Genomic DNA, 26,376 nt, shown 5'->3' with positions numbered 1-26,376 from the left:
CTGCCTGTGCTACAGATCTGTCTCAGGAGAGACACAGGTGGAGAGGCTGCCTGTGCTTTAGATCTGTCTCAGGATGGACACAGGTGGAGAGGCTGCCTGTGCTACAGATCTGTCACAGGATGGACACAGGTGGAGAGGCTGCCTGTGCTACAGATCTATCACAGGAGAGACACAGGTGGAGAGGCTGCCTGTGCTACAGATCTATCACAGGAGAGACACAGGTGAAGAGGCTGCCTGTGCTACAGATCTGTCACAGGATAGACACAGGTGGAGAGGCTGCCTGTGCTACAGATCTGTCTCAGGACAGACACAGGTGGAGAGGCTGCCTCTGCTACAGGTCTGTCACAGGACAGACACAGGTGGAGAGGCTGCCTCTGCTACAGATCTGTCTCAGGACAGACACAGGTGAAGAGGCTGCCTGTGCTACAGGTCTGTCACAGGACAGACACAGGTGAAGAGGCTGCCTGTGCTACCGATCTGTCTCAGGACAGACACAGGTGGAGAGGCTGCCTGTGCTACAGATCTGTCACAGGATAGACACAGGTGGAGAGGCTGCCTGTGCTGCAGATCTGTCACAGGATGGACACAGGTGGAGAGGCTGCTTGTGTTACAGATCTGTCTCAGGACAGACACAGGTGGAGAGGCTGCCTGTGCTACAGATCTGTCTCAGGACAGACACAGGTGAAGAGGCTGCCTGTGCTACAGATCTGTCTCAGGACAGACACAGGTGGAGAGGCTGCCTGTGCTATAGATCTGTCACAGGATGGACACAGGTGGAGAGGCTGCCTGTGCTACAGATCTGTCTCAGGACAGACACAGGTGGAGAGGCTGCCTGTGCTATAGATCTGTCACAGGATAGACACAGGTGGAGAGGCTGCCTGTGCTACAGATCTGTCACAGGATAGACACAGGTGGAGAGGCTGCCTGTGCTGCAGATCTGTCTCAGGGCAGACACAGGTGGAGAGGCTGCCTGTGCTACAGATCTGTCACAGGATGGACACAGGTGAAGAGGCTGCCTGTGCTACAGGTCTGTCACAGGATGGACACAGGTGGAGAGGCTGCCTGTGCTACAGGTATGTCACAGGATGGACACAGGTGGAGAGGCTGCCTGCGCTACAGATCTATCACAGGACAGACACAGGTGAAGAGGCTGCCTGTGCTACAGATCTGTCTCAGGACAGACACAGGTGGAGAGGCTGCCTGTGCTACAGATCTGTCTCAGGATAGACACAGGTGGAGAGGCTGCCTGTGCTACAGATCTGTCTCAGGACAGACACAGGTGGAGAGGCTGCCTGTGCTATAGATCTGTCACAGGATAGACACAGGTGGAGAGGCTGCCTGTGCTACAGATCTGTCACAGGATAGACACAGGTGGAGAGGCTGCCTGTGCTGCAGATCTGTCTCAGGGCAGACACAGGTGGAGAGGCTGCCTGTGCTACAGATCTGTCACAGGATGGACACAGGTGGAGAGGCTGCCTGTGCTACAGATCTGTCACAGGATGGACACAGGTGAAGAGGCTGCCTGTGCTACAGGTCTGTCACAGGATGGACACAGGTGGAGAGGCTGCCTGTGCTACAGGTCTGTCACATGATGGACACAGGTGGAGAGGCTGCCTGTGCTACAGGTCTGTCACAGGACAGACACAGGTGAAGAGGCTGCCTGTGCTACAGATCTGTCACAGGAGACACAGGTTGAGAGGCTGCCTGTGCTACAGATCTGTCTCAGGACAGACACAGGTGAAGAGGCTGCCTGTGCTACAGATCTGTCTCAGGACAGACACAGGTGGAGAGGCTGCCTCTGCTACAGGTCTGTCACAGGATGGACACAGGTGAAGAGGCTGCCTGTGCTACAGATCTGTCTCAGGACAGACACAGGTGAAGAGGCTGCCTGCGCTACAGATCTGTCTCAGGATGGACACAGGTGGAGGGCTGCCTGTGCTACAGATCTGTCTCAGGACAGACACAGGTGAAGAGGCTGCCTGTGCTACAGGTCTGTCTCAGGACAGACACAGGTGGAGAGGCTGCCTGTGCTACAGATCCGTCTCAGGACAGACACAGGTGAAGAGGCTGCCTGTGCTACAGGTCTGTCTCAGGACAGACACAGGTGGAGAGGCTGCCTGTGCTACAGATCCGTCTCAGGACAGACACAGGTGAAGAGGCTGCCTGTGCTACAGATCCGTCTCAGGACAGACACAGGTGAAGAGGCTGCCTGTGCTACAGATCTGTCTCAGGAGAGACACAGGTGGAGAGGCTGCCTGTGCTACAGATCTGTCACAGGAGAGACACAGGTGGAGAGGCTGCCTGTGCTACAGATCTGTCACAGGATAGACACAGGTGGAGAGGCTGCCTGTGCTACAGATCTGTCTCAGGACAGACACAGGTGGAGAGGCTGCCTGTGCTACAGATCTGTCTCAGGACAGACACAGGTGAAGAGGCTGCCTGTGCTACAGATCTGTCACAGGATGGACACAGGTGGAGAGGCTGCCTCTGCTACAGGTCTGTCACAGGATGGACACAGGTGAAGAGGCTGCCTGTGCTACAGATCTATCACAGGAGAGACACAGGTGGAGAGGCTGCCTGTGCTACAGATCTGTCGCAGGATGGACACAGGTGGAGAGGCTGCCTCTGCTACAGGTCTATCACAGGATGGACACAGGTGAAGAGGCTGCCAGTGCTACAGATCTATCACAGGAGAGACACAGGTGGAGAGGCTGCCTGTACTACAGATCTGTCTCAGGACAGACACAGGTGGAGAGGCTGCCTGTGCTACAGATCTGTCACAGGATGCACACAGGTGGAGAGGCTGCCTCTGCTACAGATCTGTCACAGGATGGACACAGGTGGAGAGGCTGCCTGTGCTACAGATCTGTCTCAGGGCAGACACAGGTGGAGAGGCTGCCTGTGCTACAGATCTGTCTCAGGACAGACGCAGGTGGAGAGGCTGCCTCTGCTACAGATCTGTCTCAGGATAGACACAGGTGGAGAGGCTGCCTGTGCTACAGGTCTGTCTCAGGGCAGACACAGGTGGAGAGGCTGCCTGTGCTACAGATCTGTCACAGGGCAGACACAGGTGGAGAGGCTGCCTGTGCTACAGATCTGTCTCAGGACAGACACTGGTGGAGAGGCTGCCTGTGCTACAGGTCTGTCACAGGACAGACACAGGTGGAGAGGCTGCCTGTGCTACAGATCTGTCTCAGGGCAGACACAGGTGGAGAGGCTGCCTGTGCTACAGATCTGTCACAGGGCAGACACAGGTGGAGAGGCTGCCTCTGCTACAGGTCTGTCATAGGACAGACACAGGTGGAGAGGCTGCCTGTGCTACAGGTCTGTCACAGGACAGACACAGGTGGAGAGGCTGCCTGTGCTACAGATCTGTCACAGGATGGACACAGGTGAAGAGGCTGCCTCTGCTACAGATCTGTCTCAGGATGGACACAGGTGGAGAGGCTGCCTGTGCTACAGATCTGTCACAGGAGACACAGGTGGAGAGGCTGCCTCTGCTACAGGTCTGTCACAGGACAGACACAGGAGGAGAGGCTGCCTCTGCTACAGGTCTGTCACAGGACAGACACAGGTGGAGAGGCTGCCTCTGCTACAGGTCTGTCACAGGACAGACACAGGTGGAGAGGCTGCCTCTGCTACAGGTCTGTCACAGGACAGACACAGGTGGAGAGGCTGCCTGTGCTACAGATCTGTCACAGGATGGACACAGGTGAAGAGGCTGCCTCTGCTACAGATCTGTCTCAGGATGGACACAGGTGGAGAGGCTGCCTGTGCTACAGATCTGTCACAGGACAGACACAGGTGGAGAGGCTGCCTCTGCTACAGGTCTGTCACAGGACAGACACAGGTGAAGAGGCTGCCTCTGCTACAGATCTGTCTCAGGACAGACACAGGTGAAGAGGCTGCCTCTGCTACAGATCTGTCACAGGACAGACACAGGTGGAGAGGCTGCCTCTGCTACAGGTCTGTCACAGGACAGACACAGGTGGAGAGGCTGCCTGTGCTACAGATCTGTCTCAGGGTGGACACAGGTGAAGAGGCTGCCTGTGCTACAGATCTGTATCAGGAGAGACGCAGGTGGAGAGGCTGCCTGTGCTACAGATCTGTCACAGGATGGACACAGGTGGAGAGGCTGCCTGTGCTACAGATCTGTCACTGGATAGACACAGGTAGAGAGGCTGCCTCTGCTACAGGTCTGTCACAGGACAGACACAGGTGAAGAGGCTGCCTCTGCTACAGATCTGTCTCAGGATGGACACAGGTGGAGAGGCTGCCTGTGCTACAGATCTGTCTCAGGAGAGGCACAGGTGGAGAGGCTGCCTGTGCTTTAGATCTGTCTCAGGATGGACACAGGTGGAGAGGCTGCCTGTGCTACAGATCTGTCACAGGATGGACACAGGTGGAGAGGCTGCCTGTGCTACAGATCTATCACAGGAGAGACACAGGTGGAGAGGCTGCCTGTGCTACAGATCTATCACAGGAGAGACACAGGTGAAGAGGCTGCCTGTGCTACAGATCTGTCACAGGATAGACACAGGTGGAGAGGCTGCCTGTGCTACAGATCTGTCTCAGGACAGACACAGGTGGAGAGGCTGCCTCTGCTACAGGTCTGTCACAGGACAGACACAGGTGGAGAGGCTGCCTCTGCTACAGATCTGTCTCAGGACAGACACAGGTGAAGAGGCTGCCTGTGCTACAGGTCTGTCACAGGACAGACACAGGTGAAGAGGCTGCCTGTGCTACCGATCTGTCTCAGGACAGACACAGGTGGAGAGGCTGCCTGTGCTACAGATCTGTCACAGGATAGACACAGGTGGAGAGGCTGCCTGTGCTGCAGATCTGTCACAGGATGGACACAGGTGGAGAGGCTGCTTGTGTTACAGATCTGTCTCAGGACAGACACAGGTGGAGAGGCTGCCTGTGCTACAGATCTGTCTCAGGACAGACACAGGTGAAGAGGCTGCCTGTGCTACAGATCTGTCTCAGGACAGACACAGGTGGAGAGGCTGCCTGTGCTATAGATCTGTCACAGGATGGACACAGGTGGAGAGGCTGCCTGTGCTACAGATCTGTCTCAGGACAGACACAGGTGGAGAGGCTGCCTGTGCTATAGATCTGTCACAGGATAGACACAGGTGGAGAGGCTGCCTGTGCTACAGATCTGTCACAGGATAGACACAGGTGGAGAGGCTGCCTGTGCTGCAGATCTGTCTCAGGGCAGACACAGGTGGAGAGGCTGCCTGTGCTACAGATCTGTCACAGGATGGACACAGGTGAAGAGGCTGCCTGTGCTACAGGTCTGTCACAGGATGGACACAGGTGGAGAGGCTGCCTGTGCTACAGGTATGTCACAGGATGGACACAGGTGGAGAGGCTGCCTGCGCTACAGATCTATCACAGGACAGACACAGGTGAAGAGGCTGCCTGTGCTACAGATCTGTCTCAGGACAGACACAGGTGGAGAGGCTGCCTGTGCTACAGATCTGTCTCAGGATAGACACAGGTGGAGAGGCTGCCTGTGCTACAGATCTGTCTCAGGACAGACACAGGTGGAGAGGCTGCCTGTGCTATAGATCTGTCACAGGATAGACACAGGTGGAGAGGCTGCCTGTGCTACAGATCTGTCACAGGATAGACACAGGTGGAGAGGCTGCCTGTGCTGCAGATCTGTCTCAGGGCAGACACAGGTGGAGAGGCTGCCTGTGCTACAGATCTGTCACAGGATGGACACAGGTGGAGAGGCTGCCTGTGCTACAGATCTGTCACAGGATGGACACAGGTGAAGAGGCTGCCTGTGCTACAGGTCTGTCACAGGATGGACACAGGTGGAGAGGCTGCCTGTGCTACAGGTCTGTCACATGATGGACACAGGTGGAGAGGCTGCCTGTGCTTCAGGTCTGTCACAGGACAGACACAGGTGAAGAGGCTGCCTGTGCTACAGATCTGTCACAGGAGACACAGGTTGAGAGGCTGCCTGTGCTACAGATCTGTCTCAGGACAGACACAGGTGAAGAGGCTGCCTGTGCTACAGATCTGTCTCAGGACAGACACAGGTGGAGAGGCTGCCTCTGCTACAGGTCTGTCACAGGATGGACACAGGTGAAGAGGCTGCCTGTGCTACAGATCTGTCTCAGGACAGACACAGGTGAAGAGGCTGCCTGCGCTACAGATCTGTCTCAGGATGGACACAGGTGGAGGGCTGCCTGTGCTACAGATCTGTCTCAGGACAGACACAGGTGAAGAGGCTGCCTGTGCTACAGGTCTGTCTCAGGACAGACACAGGTGGAGAGGCTGCCTGTGCTACAGATCCGTCTCAGGACAGACACAGGTGAAGAGGCTGCCTGTGCTACAGGTCTGTCTCAGGACAGACACAGGTGGAGAGGCTGCCTGTGCTACAGATCCGTCTCAGGACAGACACAGGTGAAGAGGCTGCCTGTGCTACAGATCCGTCTCAGGACAGACACAGGTGAAGAGGCTGCCTGTGCTACAGATCTGTCTCAGGAGAGACACAGGTGGAGAGGCTGCCTGTGCTACAGATCTGTCACAGGAGAGACACAGGTGGAGAGGCTGCCTGTGCTACAGATCTGTCACAGGATAGACACAGGTGGAGAGGCTGCCTGTGCTACAGATCTGTCTCAGGACAGACACAGGTGGAGAGGCTGCCTGTGCTACAGATCTGTCTCAGGACAGACACAGGTGAAGAGGCTGCCTGTGCTACAGATCTGTCACAGGATGGACACAGGTGGAGAGGCTGCCTCTGCTACAGGTCTGTCACAGGATGGACACAGGTGAAGAGGCTGCCTGTGCTACAGATCTATCACAGGAGAGACACAGGTGGAGAGGCTGCCTGTGCTACAGATCTGTCTCAGGATAGACACAGGTGGAGAGGCTGCCTGTGCTACAGATCTGTCGCAGGATGGACACAGGTGGAGAGGCTGCCTCTGCTACAGGTCTATCACAGGATGGACACAGGTGAAGAGGCTGCCAGTGCTACAGATCTATCACAGGAGAGACACAGGTGGAGAGGCTGCCTGTACTACAGATCTGTCTCAGGACAGACACAGGTGAAGAGGCTGCCTGTGCTACAGATCTGTCTCAGGACAGACACAGGTGAAGAGGCTGCCTGTGCTATAGATCTGTCTCAGGACAGACACAGGTGGAGAGGCTGCCTGTGCTACAGATCTGTCTCAGGATAGACACAGGTGAAGAGGCTGCCTGTGCTACAGATCTGTCACAGGATGGACACAGGTGGAGAGGCTGCCTGTGCTACAGATCTGTCTCAGGATAGACACAGGTGAAGAGGCTGCCTGTGCTACAGATCTGTCACAGGATGGACACAGGTGGAGAGGCTGCCTGTGCTACAGATCTGTCTCAGGAGAGACACAGGTGGAGAGGCTGCCTGTGCTACAGATCTGTCACAGGATAGACACAGGTGGAGAGGCTGCCTGTGCTACAGATCTGTCACAGGATGGACACAGGTGGAGAGGCTGCCTGTGCTACAGATCTGTCACAGGATGCACACAGGTGGAGAGGCTGCCTCTGCTACAGATCTGTCACAGGATGGACACAGGTGGAGAGGCTGCCTCTGCTACAGATCTGTCTCAGGACAGACACAGGTGGAGAGGCTGCCTCTGCTACAGATCTGTCTCAGGACAGACACAGGTGGAGAGGCTGCCTGTGCTACAGATCTGTCACAGGATGGACACAGGTGGAGAGGCTGCCTGTGCTACAGATCTGTCACAGGATGCACACAGGTGGAGAGGCTGCCTCTGCTACAGATCTGTCACAGGATGGACACAGGTGGAGAGGCTGCCTCTGCTACAGATCTGTCTCAGGACAGACACAGGTGGAGAGGCTGCCTCTGCTACAGATCTGTCTCAGGACAGACACAGGTGGAGAGGCTGCCTGTGCTACAGGTCTGTCTCAGGACAGACACAGGTGGAGAGGCTGCCTCTGCTACAGATCTGTCTCAGGACAGACACAGGTGGAGAGGCTGCCTCTGCTACAGATCTGTCTCAGGACAGACACAGGTGGAGAGGCTGCCTCTGCTACAGGTCTGTCTCAGGACAGACACAGGTGGAGAGGCTGCCTCTGCTACAGATCTGTCTCAGGACAGACACAGGTGGAGAGGCTGCCTCTGCTACAGGTCTGTCTCAGGACAGACACAGGTGGAGAGGCTGCCTGTGCTACAGATCTGTCACAGGAGAGACACAGGTGGAGAGGCTGCCTGTGCTACAGATCTGTCTCAGGACAGACACAGGTGAAGAGGCTGCCTGTGCTACAGATCTGTCACAGGACAGACACAGGTGAAGAGGCTGCCTGTGCTACAAATCTGTCTCAGGGCAGACACAGGTGGAGAGGCTGCCTCTGCTACAGGTCTGTCACAGGACAGACACAGGTGGAGAGGCTGCCTGTGCTCCAGATCTGTCTCAGGACAGACACAGGTGAAGAGGCTGCCTGTGCTACAGGTCTGTCACAGGACAGACACTGGTGGAGAGGCTGCCTCTGCTACAGGTCTGTCACAGGACAGACACAGGTGAAGAGGCTGCCTGTGCTACAGATCTGTCTCAGGGCAGACACAGGTGGAGAGGCTGCCTGTGCTACAGATCTGTCACAGGATAGACACAGGTGGAGAGGCTGCCTGTGCTACAGATCTGTCTCAGGACAGACACAGGTGGAGAGGCTGCCTGTGCTATAGATCTGTCACAGGATGGACACAGGTGAAGAGGCTGCCTGTGCTACAGATCTGTCTCAGGGCAGACAAAGGCGGAGAGGCTGCCTGTGCTATAGATCTGTCACAGGATGGACACAGGTGGAGAGACTGCCTGTGCTATAGATCTGTCACAGGATGGACACAGGTGGAGAGACTGCCTGTGCTACAGGTCTGTCACAGGATGGACACAGGTGGAGAGGCTGCCTGTGCTACAGGTCTGTCACAGGACAGACACAGGTGAAGAGGCTGCCTGTGCTATAGATCTGTCACAGGATGGACACAGGTGGAGAGACTGCCTGTGCTACAGGTCTGTCACAGGATGGACACAGGTGGAGAGGCTGCCTGTGCTACAGGTCTGTCACAGGACAGACACAGGTGAAGAGGCTGCCTGTGCTACAGATCTGTCACAGGATAGACACAGGTGGAGAGGCTGCCTGTGCTACAGATCTGTCTCAGGACAGACACAGGTGAAGAGGCTGCCTGTGCTACAGATCTGTCTCAGGACAGACACAGGTGGAGAGGCTGCCTCTGCTACAGGTCTGTCACAGGATGGACACAGGTGAAGAGGCTGCCTGTGCTACAGATCTATCACAGGAGAGACACAGGTGGAGAGGCTGCCTGTGCTACAGATCTGTCTCAGGACAGACACAGGTGAAGAGGCTGCCTGTGCTACAGATCTGTCTCAGGACAGACACAGGTGAAGAGGCTGCCTGTGCTATAGATCTGTCTCAGGACAGACACAGGTGGAGAGGCTGCCTGTGCTACAGATCTGTCACAGGATGGACACAGGTGGAGAGGCTGCCTGTGCTACAGATCTGTCACAGGATGCACACAGGTGGAGAGGCTGCCTCTGCTACAGATCTGTCACAGGATGGACACAGGTGGAGAGGCTGCCTGTGCTACAGATCTGTCACAGGATGCACACAGGTGGAGAGGCTGCCTGTGCTACAGATCTGTCACAGGATGGACACAGGTGGAGAGGCTGCCTGTGCTACAGATCTGTCACAGGATGCACACAGGTGGAGAGGCTGCCTCTGCTACAGATCTGTCACAGGATGGACACAGGTGGAGAGGCTGCCTGTGCTACAGATCTGTCTCAGGACAGACACAGGTGAAGAGGCTGCCTGTGCTACAGATCTGTCACAGGACAGACACAGGTGAAGAGGCTGCCTGTGCTACAGATCTGTCTCAGGGCAGACACAGGTGGAGAGGCTGCCTGTGCTACAGATCTGTCTCAGGACAGACACAGGTGAAGAGGCTGCCTGTGCTACAGGTCTGTCACAGGACAGACACTGGTGGAGAGGCTGCCTCTGCTACAGGTCTGTCACAGGACAGACACAGGTGAAGAGGCTGCCTGTGCTACAGATCTGTCTCAGGGCAGACACAGGTGGAGAGGCTGCCTGTGCTATAGATCTGTCACAGGAGACACAGGTTGAGAGGCTGCCTGTGCTACACATCTGTCACAGGATAGACACAGGTGGAGAGGCTGCCTGTGCTACAGATCTGTCACAGGATAGACACAGGTGGAGAGGCTGCCTGTGCTACAGATCTGTCTCAGGACCGACACTGGTGGAGAGGCTGCCTGTGCTACAGATCTGTCTCAGGGCAGACACAGGTGGAGAGGCTGCCTCTGCTACAGGTCTGTCACAGGACAGACACAGGTGGAGAGGCTGCCTGTGCTACAGATCTGTCTCAGGACAGACACAGGTGAAGAGGCTGCCTGTGCTACAGGTCTGTCACAGGACAGACACAGGTGAAGAGGCTGCTTGTGCTACAGATCTGTCTCAGGACAGACACAGGAGGAGAGGCTGCCTGTGCTACAGATCTGTCTCAGGACAGACACAGGTGAAGAGGCTGCCTGTGCTATAGATCTGTCTCAGGACAGACACAGGTGGAGAGGCTGCCTGTGCTACAGATCTGTCACAGGATGGACACAGGTGGAGAGGCTGCCTGTGCTACAGATCTGTCACAGGATGCACACAGGTGGAGAGGCTGCCTCTGCTACAGATCTGTCACAGGATGGACACAGGTGGAGAGGCTGCCTGTGCTACAGATCTGTCACAGGATGCACACAGGTGGAGAGGCTGCCTGTGCTACAGATCTGTCACAGGATGGACACAGGTGGAGAGGCTGCCTGTGCTACAGATCTGTCACAGGATGCACACAGGTGGAGAGGCTGCCTCTGCTACAGATCTGTCACAGGATGGACACAGGTGGAGAGGCTGCCTGTGCTACAGATCTGTCACAGGACAGACACAGGTGAAGAGGCTGCCTGTGCTACAGATCTGTCTCAGGGCAGACACAGGTGGAGAGGCTGCCTGTGCTACAGATCTGTCTCAGGACAGACACAGGTGAAGAGGCTGCCTGTGCTACAGGTCTGTCACAGGACAGACACTGGTGGAGAGGCTGCCTCTGCTACAGGTCTGTCACAGGACAGACACAGGTGAAGAGGCTGCCTGTGCTACAGATCTGTCTCAGGGCAGACACAGGTGGAGAGGCTGCCTGTGCTACAGATCTGTCACAGGATAGACACAGGTGGAGAGGCTGCCTGTGCTACAGATCTGTCTCAGGACAGACACAGGTGGAGAGGCTGCCTGTGCTATAGATCTGTCACAGGAGACACAGGTTGAGAGGCTGCCTGTGCTACACATCTGTCACAGGATAGACACAGGTGGAGAGGCTGCCTGTGCTACAGATCTGTCACAGGATAGACACAGGTGGAGAGGCTGCCTGTGCTACAGATCTGTCTCAGGACCGACACTGGTGGAGAGGCTGCCTGTGCTACAGATCTGTCTCAGGGCAGACACAGGTGGAGAGGCTGCCTCTGCTACAGGTCTGTCACAGGACAGACACAGGTGGAGAGGCTGCCTGTGCTACAGATCTGTCACAGGAGACACAGGTTGAGAGGCTGCCTGTGCTACAGGTCTGTCACAGGACAGACACTGGTGGAGAGGCTGCCTGTGCTACAGATCTGTCACAGGATAGACACAGGTGGAGAGGCTGCCTGTGCTACAGATCTGTCTCAGGAGAGACACAGGTGGAGAGGCTGCCTGTGCTACAGATCTGTCTCAGGACAGACACAGGTGAAGAGGCTGCCTGTGCTACAGATCTGTCTCAGGACAGACACAGGTGGAGAGGCTGCCTGTGCTACAGATCTGTCTCAGGACAGACACAGGTGGAGAGGCTGCCTGTGCTACAGATCTGTCTCAGGACAGACACAGGTGGAGAGGCTGCCTGTGCTACAGATCTGTCTCAGGACAGACACAGGTGAAGAGGCTGCCTGTGCTACAGATCTGTCACAGGATAGACACAGGTGGAGAGGCTGCCTGTGCTACAGATCTGTCTCAGGGCAGACACAGGTGGAGAGGCTGCCTGTGCTACAGATCTGTCTCAGGACAGACACAGGTGGAGAGGCTGCCTCTGCTACAGGTCTGTCACAGGACAGACACAGGTGGAGAGGCTGCCTCTGCTACAGATCTGTCTCAGGACAGACACAGGTGGAGAGGCTGCCTCTGCTACAGGTCTGTCACAGGACAGACACAGGTGAAGAGGCTGCCTGTGCTACAGATCTGTCACAGGAGACACAGGTTGAGAGGCTGCCTGTGCTACAGATCTGTCACTGGATAGACACAGGTGGAGAGGCTGCCTGTGCTACAGATCTGTCTCAGGACAGACACAGGTGGAGAGGCTGCTTGTGTTACAGATCTGTCTCAGGACAGACACAGGTGGAGAGGCTGCCTGTGCTACAGATCTGTCTCAGGACAGACACAGGTGAAGAGGCTACCTGTGCTACAGATCTGTCTCAGGGTAGACACAGGTGAAGATGCTGCCTGTGCTACAGATCTGTCTCAGGGTAGATACGGGTGAAGAGGCTGCCTCTGCTACAGGTCTGTCACAGGACAAACACAGGTGAAGAGGCTGCCTGTGCTACAGATCTGTCTCAGGACAGACACAGGTGAAGAGGCTGCTTGTGTTACAGATCTGTCACAGGAGACACAGGTTGAGAGGCTGCCTGTGCTACAGATCTGTCTTAGGACAGACAAAGGCGGAGAGGCTGCCTGTGCTACAGATCTGTCTCAGGACAGACACAGGTTGAGAGGCTGCCTGTGCTACAGATCTGTCTCAGGAGAGACACATGTGAAGAGGCTGCCTCTGCTACAGATCTGTCTCAGGACAGACACAGGTGAAGAGGCTGCTTGTGTTACAGATCTGTCACAGGAGACACAGGTTGAGAGGCTGCCTGTGCTACAGATCTGTCTTAGGACAGACAAAGGCGGAGAGGCTGCCTGTGCTACAGATCTGTCTCAGGACAGACACAGGTTGAGAGGCTGCCTGTGCTACAGATCTGTCTCAGGACAGACACAGGTGGAGAGGCTGCCTGTGCTACAGATCTGTCTCAGGGCAGACAAAGGCGGAGAGGCTGCCTGTGCTACAGATCTGTCACAGGATGGACACAGGTGGAGAGGCTGCCTCTGCTACAGGTCTGTCACAGGACAGACACAGGTGAAGAGGCTGCCTGTGCTACAGATCTGTCTCAGGACAGACACAGGTGGAGAGGCTGCCTGTGCTACAGATCTGTCACAGGATGGACACAGGTGGAGAGGCTGCCTGTGCTACAGATCTGTCACAGGATGGACACAGGTGGAGAGGCTGCCTGTGCTACAGATCTGTCACAGGAGAGACACAGGTGGAGAGGCTGCCTGTGCTACAGATCTGTCACAGGATGGACACAGGTGGAGAGGCTGCCTCTGCTACAGGTCTGTCACAGGACAGACACAGGTGAAGAGGCTGCCTGTGCTACAGATCTGTCACAGGAGACACAGGTTGAGAGGCTGCCTGTGCTACAGATCTGTCACTGGATAGACACAGGTAGAGAGGCTGCCTGTGCTACAGATCTGTCTCAGGACAGACACAGGTTGAGAGGCTGCCTGTGCTACAGATCTGTACTGGACAGACACAGGTGGAGAGGCTGCCTGTGCTACAGATCTGTCACAGGATGGACACAGGTGGAGAGGCTGCCTGTGCTACAGATCTATCTCAGGACAGACACAGGTGGAGAGGCTGCCTGTGCTACAGATCTGTCACAGGATGGACACAGGTGGAGAGGCTGCCTGTGCTACAGATCTGTCTCAGGGCAGACACAGGTGGAGAGGCTGCCTGTGCTACAGATCTGTCACAGGATGGACACAGGTGGAGAGGCTGCCTGTGCTACAGATCTGTCTCAGGGCAGACACAGGTGGAGAGGCTGCCTGTGCTACAGATCTGTCACAGGATGGACACAGGTGGAGAGGCTGCCTGTGCTACAGATCTGTCACAGGATGGACACAGGTGAAGAGGCTGCCTGTGCTACAGATCTGTCTCAGGACAGACACAGGTGGAGAGGCTGCCTGTGCTACAGATCTGTCTCAGGACAGACACAGGTGGAGAGGCTGCCTCTGCTACAGATCTGTCTCAGGACAGACACAGGTGGAGAGGCTGCCTCTGCTACAGGTCTGTCACAGGACAAACACAGGTGAAGAGGCTGCCTGTGCTACAGATCTATCACAGGAGAGACAGAGGTGGAGAGGCTGCCTGTGCTACAGATCTGTCTCAGGACAGACACAGGTGGAGAGGCTGCCTGTGCTACAGATCTATCACAGGAGAGACACAGGTGGAGAGGCTGCCTGTGCTACAGATCTGTCTCAGGATAGACACAGGTGGAGAGGCTGCCTGTGCTACAGATCTATCACAGGAGAGACACAGGTGGAGAGTCTGCCTGTGCTTTAGATCTGTCTCAGGGTGGACACAGGTGAAGAGGCTGCCTGCGCTACAGATCTGTCTCAGGACAGACACAGGTGGAGAGGCTGCCTGTGCTACAGATCTGTCTTAGGACAGACACAGGTGGAGAGGCTGCCTGTGCTACAGATCTGTCTCAGGACAGACACAGGTGGAGAGGCTGCCTGTGCTACAGATCTGTCACAGGATGGACACAGGTGGAGAGGCTGCCTGTGCTACAGATCTGTCACAGGATGCACACAGGTGGAGAGGCTGCCTCTGCTACAGATCTGTCACAGGATGGACACAGGTGGAGAGGCTGCCTCTGCTACAGATCTGTCTCAGGACAGACACAGGTGGAGAGGCTGCCTCTGCTACAGATCTGTCTCAGGACAGACACAGGTGGAGAGGCTGCCTGTGCTACAGGTCTGTCTCAGGACAGACACAGGTGGAGAGGCTGCCTGTGCTACAGATCTGTCACAGGAGAGACACAGGTGGAGAGGCTGCCTGTGCTACAGATCTGTCTCAGGACAGACACAGGTGAAGAGGCTGCCTGTGCTACAGATCTGTCACAGGACAGACACAGGTGAAGAGGCTGCCTGTGCTACAGATCTGTCTCAGGGCAGACACAGGTGGAGAGGCTGCCTCTGCTACAGGTCTGTCACAGGACAGACACAGGTGGAGAGGCTGCCTGTGCTCCAGATCTGTCTCAGGACAGACACAGGTGAAGAGGCTGCCTGTGCTACAGGTCTGTCACAGGACAGACACTGGTGGAGAGGCTGCCTCTGCTACAGGTCTGTCACAGGACAGACACAGGTGAAGAGGCTGCCTGTGCTACAGATCTGTCTCAGGGCAGACACAGGTGGAGAGGCTGCCTGTGCTACAGATCTGTCACAGGATAGACACAGGTGGAGAGGCTGCCTGTGCTACAGATCTGTCTCAGGACAGACACAGGTGGAGAGGCTGCCTGTGCTATAGATCTGTCACAGGATGGACACAGGTGAAGAGGCTGCCTGTGCTACAGGTCTGTCACAGGATGGACACAGGTGGAGAGACTGCCTGTGCTACAGGTCTGTCACAGGATGGACACAGGTGGAGAGGCTGCCTGTGCTACAGGTCTGTCACAGGACAGACACAGGTGAAGAGGCTGCCTGTGCTACAGATCTGTCACAGGATAGACACAGGTGGAGAGGCTGCCTGTGCTACAGATCTGTCTCAGGACAGACACAGGTGAAGAGGCTGCCTGTGCTACAGATCTGTCACAGGATGGACACAGGTGGAGAGGCTGCCTGTGCTACAGATCTGTCTCAGGATAGACACAGGTGAAGAGGCTGCCTGTGCTACAGATCTGTCACAGGATGGACACAGGTGGAGAGGCTGCCTGTGCTACAGATCTATCACAGGAGAGACACAGGTGGAGAGGCTGCCTGTGCTACAGATCTGTCTCAGGATAGACACAGGTGGAGAGGCTGTCTGTGCTACAGATCTATCACAGGAGAGACACAGGTGGAGAGGCTGCCTGTGCTACAGATCTGTCTCAGGGCAGACACAGGTGGAGAGGCTGCCTGTGCTACAGATCTGTCACAGGATAGACACAGGTGGAGAGGCTGCCTGTGCTACAGGTCTGTCACAGGACAGACACAGGTGGAGAGGCTGCCTGTGCTACAGGTCTATCACAGGACAGACACAGGTGGAGAGGCTGCCTCTGCTACACATCTGTCTCAGGATAGACACAGGTGGAGAGGCTGCCTGTGCTACAGGTCTGTCACAGGACAGACACAGGTGGAGAGGCTGCCTGTGCTACAGGTCTATCACAGGACAGACACAGGTGGAGAGGCTGCCTCTGCTACACATCTGTCTCAGGACAGACACAGGTGGAGAGGCTGCCTCTGCTACATATCTGTCACAGGAGACACAGGTGGAGAGGCTGCCTCTGCTACACATCTGTCTCAGATTAGACACAGGTGCCTGTATTCTCTGGGCAGACACGGGCGAGAGGCCTTTAGTGCAGTCCTGAGACAGATCTGTAGTGCAGACAGCCTCTCTCCACCTGTGTCTATCCTACAGAGAGCTATTGATACACTTAGAAAGAGCACAGGATCTCTGGGAGCGACACAGGTGAATGACCACAGGCCGGCCCTGCTCAGCCTGTGAAGAATCTTCAGTTAATTAGAGAGAGGCTGACTTGGGGTGATGTCCTTGGATAGAACCACCAGAAAAGGGTCACTCTGGAACAGGCCCTGCTGCTGCTCCCTAGAACAGGGACATCACTGGCCACAGGTGACCTGTGTGGCAAGCAAGTGTGTAATTCTCTAAATGACAGCTTCTGACAGGGTGTGGGAGTCACCCTGTGCCTGCTACGCACATTCAAGTTCCCACTGCCCCTCCTGCCATTAAAAATATAAGTAGACATGTGACACTCTTGCGCACTTCTAGGTAAAACTGCACTCCTTGTAACTCACAGCAATCATTGTACGGTGTCCATCTGTCTGTCCTATCAGTTTGTATCCCCGTTCAAGAGGTCCCACACAGCCACATGCTTCATACATTATTACATAGTTTACTTACTCTAATTTAATCAGTTCTCCAACCAAGCTTGCTTTCAGTCTAGGGGACATCCTGGCAAAGATGACGCCATTCAGCAGGAACTGGAAGAAAGAGGAGAAGGAGAACAGGTTACTCTTTGCAAAACAACAGGATCCCAGTGTATCGATTTATAATAATAATTACCACCGATAATGGATCATCGGTATTTGCTCATAACAGCTATAATCCCATAATTATACTTATTGTATCAAAGTCAGAAAGGTGAAAAGCTGAATAGACGTGACAGGATTCAAACATGTAACCTTCAGCTTGCACCCAGGCATCACCTGTCAATGGCGTTTGAACCTCACAGACTGTGTCCTGCACTGGGATTAGCAGAGGAGACTCGACTTGTAACACACACGATTGTACCCAGCACTGGGATTGGCTGATGTGACTCTTGCCTTGTGGTTTCTTGGGGATGCATACAAGATTGTGTTCTGCACTGGGTTTGGCTGCAGACACAGTTACTCACTCACCCAGAGAGACAGTCATTCAACCATTCAGCCTCTTACACAGGTACTCATTCACCACACAACCACTTCACACAACCAGTCACTAATCCATAATGCCAATCACAGATCCTCTCACTCTGCTGTACGGCCACACACACAGCCACTCACTTAACCAGACAGGCACTCACACAGGCACTAACTCATCTATACATATTCTCACACAAGCACTCACTCACCCATGCAGCCAATAACAAACTCAGTCACACACTTATGCAATTACTCATTTTTATATATACACACACAGCCAAACAGTTTATCTTTTTTTAACCATGGAAGGCAGTTCTGAGAAGAACCTTTTTTTCTTCTTTTTTTCTGGAACTGTGTTTTTTTCCCTAATACTTTGCACTTTTTTTGTATTTTTTCTTAAACAAAATGGCAACAAGGGGAAAAAACCTAACCACAAAAACAGTGGAGTAAACTAGAGTAAATTGAAAAATAGATGAACAGGAATGTTGCCTTGCTGTCTCCAAAATGACATCAACAAATTGCTCACCGGCTGTCAGTGTGGTGTTGTACTGAAGGCATAACTTTCAATGCACCTTAACTCGGGAGATATTTGTGGGCGTCTCCTCTCCACTTCCACTGGAACTCTCTCTCCAGGAGCAGCTGATGCAGCCCTGGAGGTTGATGGCCCCCTCTCCTGCACTCACCTTCCGTCACTTAAGTTGTTTTTTATGGTACTTTTTCAAGTGGGGCTACATACTTGTTGTAGCACATGAATATTGTTCTGCTGTCCCACTTCATAGTGTGTTATTACACAAGGTGCACTTGACAAACTGTGCCACTGTTTTAGATAAATATCGCACGCTATGCTCTGCTTCTTAGCTGGCGGTGCCTCATCAGGATAGTCTTCCGGTGCTGCTGGTAACTCCTGCTCCTCAGCATCTTCATAAGCCTCCTCCGCACCTTTTCCTGACACCATTTTATTTGAGCAAAAATGCCCAAAAAATTCTGACACCATAGTTCTATACTCAAAGTACAGTTGAACTCCAAGAATGAACCAAATAGCAATTGGAACCTTCAAGAAGGCAGGCATGGACGGGAACTTCATTTAAAGATCAAGGAAAACTGTCTTCTCCAATGAAATCTCTTTCTTACATCGTCACAAGATCTTCGTGAATACCGAAGTCATCGTAAGTACGGCCTCATTGTGAAAACAGAGGATACATTTTAAAAGTGTTTTACATTCAAAATCATTACAGAACTAGAAGTTTAAACACTATATTGGTAAACAGCTATTGATAATTCCATACTTGTATACAAACCTTGGTGCGGGTCAATTTTTTGTGATATATGTTTAAGTGACTGTTCAGTCACTATTAGAGGATGTATATGGGTCACATCCTCGACCTTGTCGCACGAGGAACCATTTGCTAGATAGGCATTACTAAGAGTGAAAATCTGTGCCGGTCATTATAGCTCTGACCCTTGAGTGTTTTTGTGTTAGTAAACAGCTATTGTCAAACATTATTTCCGATATGTGTATATAAGTTTACACTTTTTGAAAACCGGAACATACTTATCACAATAATCTGCTACAAATTTGTGACGATTAATTTAAAAAACTGAGTTATTAATCCACTGAAACAAATTAGAAGAACTGCCACAGAGAAATTCAACAATGGGGGATCTATCGTGCAGGCGTGGTATATAATATGCAGTAGACATATTCAACAATGGGGGATCTATCGTGCAGGCGTGGTATATAATATGCAGTAGACATATTCAACAATGGGGGATCTATCGTGCAGGCGTGGTATATAATATGCAGTAGACATATTCAACAATGGGGGATCTATCGTGCAGGCGTGGTATATAATATGCAGTAGACATATTCAACAATGGGGGATCTATCGTGCAGGCGTGGTATATATTATGCAGTAGACATATTCAACAATGGGGGATCTATCGTGCAGGCGTGGTATATAATATGCAGTAGACATATTCAACAATGGGGGATCTATCGTGCAGGCGTGGTATATAATATGCAGTAGACATATTCAACAATGGGGGATCTATCGTGCAGGCGTGGTATATAATATGCAGTAGACATATTCAACAATGGGGGATCTATCGTGCAGGCGTGGTATATAATATGCAGTAGACATATTCAACAATGGGTGATCTATCGTGCAGGCGCGGTATATATTATGCAGTAGACATATTCAACAATGGGGGATCTATCGTGCAGGCGCGGTATATATTATGCAGTAGACATATTCAACAATGGGGGATCTATCGTGCAGGCGCGGTATATATTATGCAGTAGACATATTCAACAATGGGGGATCTATCGTGCAGGCGCGGTATATAATATGCAGTAGACATATTCAACAATGGGGGATCTATCGTGCAGGCGCGGTATATAATATGCAGTAGACATATTCAACAATGGGGGATCTATCGTGCAGGCGCGGTATATAATATGCAGTAGACATATTCAACAATGGGGGATCTATCGTGCAGGCGCGGTATATAATATGCAGTAGACATATTCAACAATGGGTGATCTATCGTGCAGGCGCGGTATATAATATGCAGTAGACATATTCAAGAATGGGGGATCTATCGTGCAGGCGCGGTATATAATATGCAGTAGACATATTCAAGAATGGGGGATCTATCGTGCAGGCGCGGTATATATTATGCAGTAGACATATTCAAGAATGGGGGATCTATCGTGCAGGCGCGGTATATATTATGCAGTAGACATATTCAAGAATGGGGGATCTATCGTGCAGGCGCGGTATATAATATGCAGTAGACATATTCAAGAATGGGGGATCTATCGTGCAGGCGCGGTATATAATATGCAGTAGACATATTCAAGAATGGGCGATCTATCGTGCAGGCGCGGTATATAATATGCAGTAGACATATTCAACAATGGGGGATCTATCGTGCAGGCGCGGTATATAATATGCAGTAGACATATTCAACAATGGGGATCTATCGTGCAGGCGCGGTATATAATATGCAGTAGACATATTCAACAATGGGGGATCTATCGTGCAGGCGCGGTATATAATATGCAGTAGACATATTCAACAATGGGGGATCTATCGTGCAGGCGCGGTATATAATATGCAGTAGACATATTCAACAATGGGGGATCTATCGTGCAGGCGCGGTATATATTATGCAGTAGACATATTCAACAATGGGGGATCTATCGTGCAGGCGCGGTATATAATATGCAGTAGACATATTCAACAATGGGGGATCTATCGTGCAGGCGTGGTATATAATATGCAGTAGACATATTCAACAATGGGGGATCTATCGTGCAGGCGCGGTATATATTATGCAGTAGACATTTGCACAATGACAAAACAGCAACAAATTTCCCAGCACAAAATAACGCAAATGCGTACACATGTTCCCGAAAACCGGAGACTCTTCTTAAAAAATGAGTTTTCATTCTGGTCCTCATGTCCATTTTACAAAAATTCAACCTCAATGTGAAATATATACAAATATAAACATAGCATGTGCCCCAGGTAATGCTCCACTTGAGAAACATGGGAACAAAACTGTCTTCTTAGCCTGGGAGAATAGAAATCAAAAACATTCCCTATAAAAATCTTTATTGAAAAAAGATCGGAAATGATTAACAAAAGTGAATGTGTTAAAAGTATATTGGACACAAATCTGAACTTCAGTGAGTATGATGAATGAGTTTGTTAATGACATCTCCGTCTATGAGCAGAGAGCAGGGTTCTGTCCTTTAAGTACAATTAGGGCATAATTATGAGTTTGGCGGTCCACTGGACTGCCGAATCCGTGGTGGCGGTCCACGAACTAACAGACTGGGGGTCCGCCCATCGTATTCCAGTTTGGTGGTTGGACTGCCACTGGACCTCTGTGTCTGCTGGGGATCCGGGATCCTGTCAGGCTGAGTAATATGCTGACAGTGCCGCTGCAGAACTGCTACACGGTACAAAAGGGGGTGGTGATGGACGGAGCATCTGAACCAATCAAACACTCACACCCAGTCAACAGATCTGGGTTTAATCCATCACCGATCTTTAGCCCACTCTGCCACCCCAGTTCAGACATGGCCATATGCAAATCAGTCTGACCCTGTGCCTTATGGGAACAGTCCAGCCCGAACTGCCAAGCCATGCCTTCCATGGCCCGGAAAAAAGTTTCCGAGGACCGGTTTCCGGCATTTCAGCCGTCTTCAGCCAGGCTTGCTTGAATCCAGTGGCAAAGTGCTAAGTTTTATATTACGAGTTGCCTCACCACCAGCCTTTCCATGGTGGTGAGGCCACAAAAGGGCCCCAAACAGAGCCCATTGCCACTGCAGGGACAGGGGGTGGATGCAGGGGTGCACATGTTGTGTCCCCTGCAAATGTGCACCCCACATGCTGCATGCCACACCATGCAGGAATGTGCTGTGAGGGTGTCACAGCAGTGCCTGTCTGAGCACATATTTACGATCTGACCACACATGGTGTGGTCGCATAGTCTCATTTCCCTATGGGACCTTGTGCTGCCACCATAAACTGGCCATAGCACAACCTCCCATAGAGAAATGGGACTTTGTACAAAACCTTGCACAGTGTGGCAGGCACCTCAAGGTGCCTGCCACACGGTGCAGGGATTAACAGTTGGACACCATAGGTGCCCCAGCAGCCCACAAACAGAGGTGGCAGGGTGACGGGGTCAAACTAGGTGCCCCCAATGTCACTTTCTGACTGGCTTACCATGTCGGACAACCCGACATGTAAAGCCTATCGGAAACTGACATCATAATCCCTACGGCGGAATCGAGTTAACGGCACTTTTGCGCATCCAAAGTCACGATAAATTCAATGCCCCTTTCTCAAGCTGGTGCTAACAGCCCACATCACCACTTTTCCAGCGATAGCATTGTCAAAAAACATTGCCACGGATGACCCCGGCAACTATCACTAATGAGATGCAGAGTAGGTGTTCTCGAGCGCAAAGCAGTGACAACACCACTTCCCAGCATTCTCAATGACCAGGCAGATCAGCAATAAGAAGACAAAACAGGCGATAAGGCATGTTAGCTGTAGAAAACTAACACCTGCTCTGACACAAAAGGTACATTTTTGACCTTTTGTCTGATGACACGCTGGATGCACTGTTTCTTACGGAAACCTGGCTAAATGACAGCGGCGGCCCAGACATTGCGGAAGCCCTGCCACCAAACTATGCCATAGTGAGAAGAGACAGACTTATAAGAATTGGGGGTGGCATAGCAGTCATAATTAAAAAATCGCTGCAATGCACTCTCGAACCGGTCTCTTTGAATTCTTGTGAAATAGCCTTTTTTAAACTTGCACTGATCCCGAATTTTACACTTACTGGGTTGCTAGTCTATCGACCGCCCGGCCCTGCACAAGCCTGGGCAACGCAGTTTTCGGATTTGGTTGCCTCATTTCTGGTAAACTCAAGCAATCTCTCCATTGTAGGGGATTTAAATATTCATCTTGATGACCCTCAGAATAATCAAGGATTACATTTGATTGATGATCTGGCAGCAATGAACATCACGCTGTACAATACGGGAGCCACTCATAGAGGCGGCCATCTACTGGACCCCATCTTTTCCAGCCTCCCCCGGCTTCAATGCTCTCCCTCCCTGCCCCTACACTGGTTAGATCACTTTCTCATCAAATTTAACCTTCCTGTCCCTGTGAATCCTGCTCCTTCCAAACCTATAGTCCAGTATCGAAAAAGGAATTGGAAGAAACTCGATCTGAATCTTCTCAAGTCCACTCTAGATGCAGTGTCACACGATGTGGTGGTAGAGTCGGACGACATGGAAACAGTAGCTGTAAAGACTGACAGATGGCTTATGAAGGACATCGATGCCTGCTTGCCGTCTGCACATAAGAAAGTCAAGGCACATAACTCCCCGGCGCTGTGGTTCAACGACTCGCTGAAAGCTATAAAATCGAAATGTAAACGCCTGGAGCGCCTCTGGAGGAAAGTCCACTCTCCAGCGGCGGGCCTGAATTACAGGAGGGAACTCAGGCTTTATCATAAAGACTGTACCACAGCTAGAGCAGGCTTCGTGGCAAAGACTATTTCGGAAGCCACAAATAAATCTAGAACACTTTTTAACCTAGTTAAAGAGCTAGCGGGCTCTCAAACTATAGCTGAACCTCTGCCATTGAGCAATGTCCAATGCGAAGATCTGGCTTGCTTTTTCACTAGTAAGATTGAGACTATCTATACCGACATTTCCAAACAACATTTGGAGCATGTTGTAAGTAACTCTGACACTGGCTCGGGGAATGTAGATTTTTCTCTACAGACAGACCTGTCCTATGAACCAATTAATTACTGGCCTGAGATGAATATGCAAGGTTTGAAAGAGATACTAGGGAAACTGAAATCCGGGTCTCCAGTCGACCCTCTCCCAATCTCTATCCTCAAACTCCTTGACTCCCAGCAACTCTCTGTGATCTGCAAGGCACTAAATCAGTCTCTGTCCTTGGCTACGGTTCCCTCTTTGTGGAAACACGCCATGGTTTCACCTCTGCTGTAGAAAACAACGGCAGATCCTAAAATATTGGCTAACTTTCGTCCTATCTTCCGTCTGCCTGCTTTCTCCAAAATATTGGAGAAGCATGTTCATAGTCATCTCGCCCATTATACAGAATTCAATAACATATTCCATCCTACGCAGTCAGGTTTCCGGTCGGGTTTCTCAACAGAGACAACTCTACGGGGAGTGTCCGAATATCTGCGTCACTTAATAGACAAAGTGGACTCTGCTGCGCTGATCTTGCTTGACCTCAGCGCAGCATTTTATACCATCTCCCATAAAATTCTGTTAAAATCCCTCTTTGATATGGGCGTTAGAGGCAAAGCCTTGGATTGGATTGCCTCTTTTCTGACTCAAAGAACTTTTCAAATTACCTCGAACACTGGGTCCTGCAATATCCATAGATCCCCTTATGGAGTCCCTGAGGGCTCGGTGCTTAGCCCTTTGCTTTTTAATTTGTATGTCTCCCCACTTGCGCAGATTGCTGAATCTGAAGGCTTGACCATGTTTACTTATGCGGATGATTCGCAAATTATTTTCTCACTATCGAATGTAGAATGTGATTCTGGATCGCCGCTGCAGGCGGGTCTAAGCAAAATCGCAATTTGGATGACGGAAAACCTGTTGAAGCTCAACGGTGATAAAACAGAGGTTTTAATCCTGGGCTCAAACCCGGATCTTTGGAACACAAGACATTGGCCTCCTGAATTGGGATCTCTTCCCAGTCCGTCAGACCAAGTGCGCAATTTGGGCATTATCCTTGATAAAGGCCTGACTATGCTGCCTCAAGTTAAGAAGCTAACAGCCACGTGCTTCACCATCTTGAGGTGGCTTAGAAAAATCATTTGGATGCTGCCCGAGGACACGCAAAAATCTGTAGTCAATGCCCTCATCACCTCGCGGCTTGACTACGGAAACGTCCTTTATCTAGGATCTTCGCAGGCTGTTTTGAGACGTCTTCAGCTTGTGCAAAATGCCGCTGCTAGACTGCTGTGCAAGTGTAACAGAAGAGAGCGCATGTCAGGTCATCTCAAGACATTGCATTGGCTCAGATTTGAAAACAGAGTCAAGTTCAAGACTCTGAGTTTCATGCACAAAATCAAATTCGGCTCTGCCCCCAAATATCTTCAATCCTTGGTACATACCTACCTCCCTGCCCGCTGTTTGAGATCCTCATCGCAGGGCCTTTTCAGCGTGCCCAGGTTTCATTTAGCCAGGATGGTTGGTAGATCTTTCTCGCTTTTGGGACCAAAGCTGTGGAACTCCCTCCCTCTTAAATTACATACAGAAACAAGCTATGTACAGTTCCGCAGAGCCATAAAGATCTGGCTGTTTAATCAATAATTTCCTGATCTGACCTCGTATCCGATTTTTATTATTTTTCATCTGCTATCTTTCTCTTTAGCGCTTTACAAACCTAACAAATAAATAAATAAATAATAAGACCTGGTTTAAAGTCGGATGACAACCGGCAGCAGCCAAGAGAGCACAGCCCATAGATACACCTGAAGACCAACAGATGCCATGGAGCCACTGATCATGCAGCACGAAGCCCCAAAAGGGCCACAACACCCGCCGCCACCACCCCCAGGACCTCTAACACCCTGGACACCCCTACATCCCACCCGGACCACCACAGAGGCAGGGTAGACCATGACAGCGGACCTGCAGAAAATGCACCAACCTCATAGACCCAACACCAGAGAATGCCATTGCCCACCACAGGCTCAAAAGGGCAACCATCCTACGCATCCTGACAACGGTTGCCCACAGGCTGACGGTACTAACACAGCAGACAACCAACATCCCTCCGCTGATAAAGCTGCTGGCTGTGCTGCACCTGCTGGCCTCTGGGACCTTTCATCCAACAACCGCCAGAGTCTGAGGAGTCAGCCCTATCAAACAACTGTCTCGGATGCCATCATCAGCTTGGTACCCCAGTACCCATACTCCCCCCACACTGCGTATGAACAGCTGGAGACCAAGCAAGGCGTCTAAGCCATAGCTGGCTTGCCTCACATGTCAGGGGCAATTGACTGCACACATGTCCTACTCGTGCCCCCAATTACCTCAACAGAAAGCACACGCATTCCATCAATGTGCAGGCAACAGTGGACCACCTGGGAATCACCACCAATGTCGCTGCCAACTACCCAGGCAGGGTGCATGATTCCTACTTGTTTCGACAGTCCATCATCAACCAGCTCTAACAGGATGGCACCCATGGAAATACACTGCTTGTTGGCAAGTACCAAATAAACACACCACACCCCCCAACTCCA

General features: G+C 52.0%; 1 protein-coding gene across 1 annotated transcript in view; it reads right to left on the bottom strand.

The window, feature by feature from the left end:
• LOC144770984 (putative cation-transporting ATPase 13A4) overlaps window positions 1-26,376 on the bottom strand; it is a 1,004,626-nt gene that overhangs the window by 422,049 nt on the left and 556,201 nt on the right. The window contains exon 21 of the mRNA XM_078655851.1: window positions 17,039-17,118. Within this exon, the coding sequence (XP_078511977.1) occupies window positions 17,039-17,118 (80 nt within the window). The remainder of the gene's footprint in view (window positions 1-17,038; window positions 17,119-26,376) is intronic.

Source organism: Lissotriton helveticus, chromosome 7 (assembly GCF_964261635.1).
Source record: "Lissotriton helveticus chromosome 7, aLisHel1.1, whole genome shotgun sequence".
Classification (NCBI taxonomy): Eukaryota; Metazoa; Chordata; class Amphibia; order Caudata; family Salamandridae; genus Lissotriton; species Lissotriton helveticus.
This window is presented reverse-complemented; position numbering and strand designations above follow the sequence as displayed.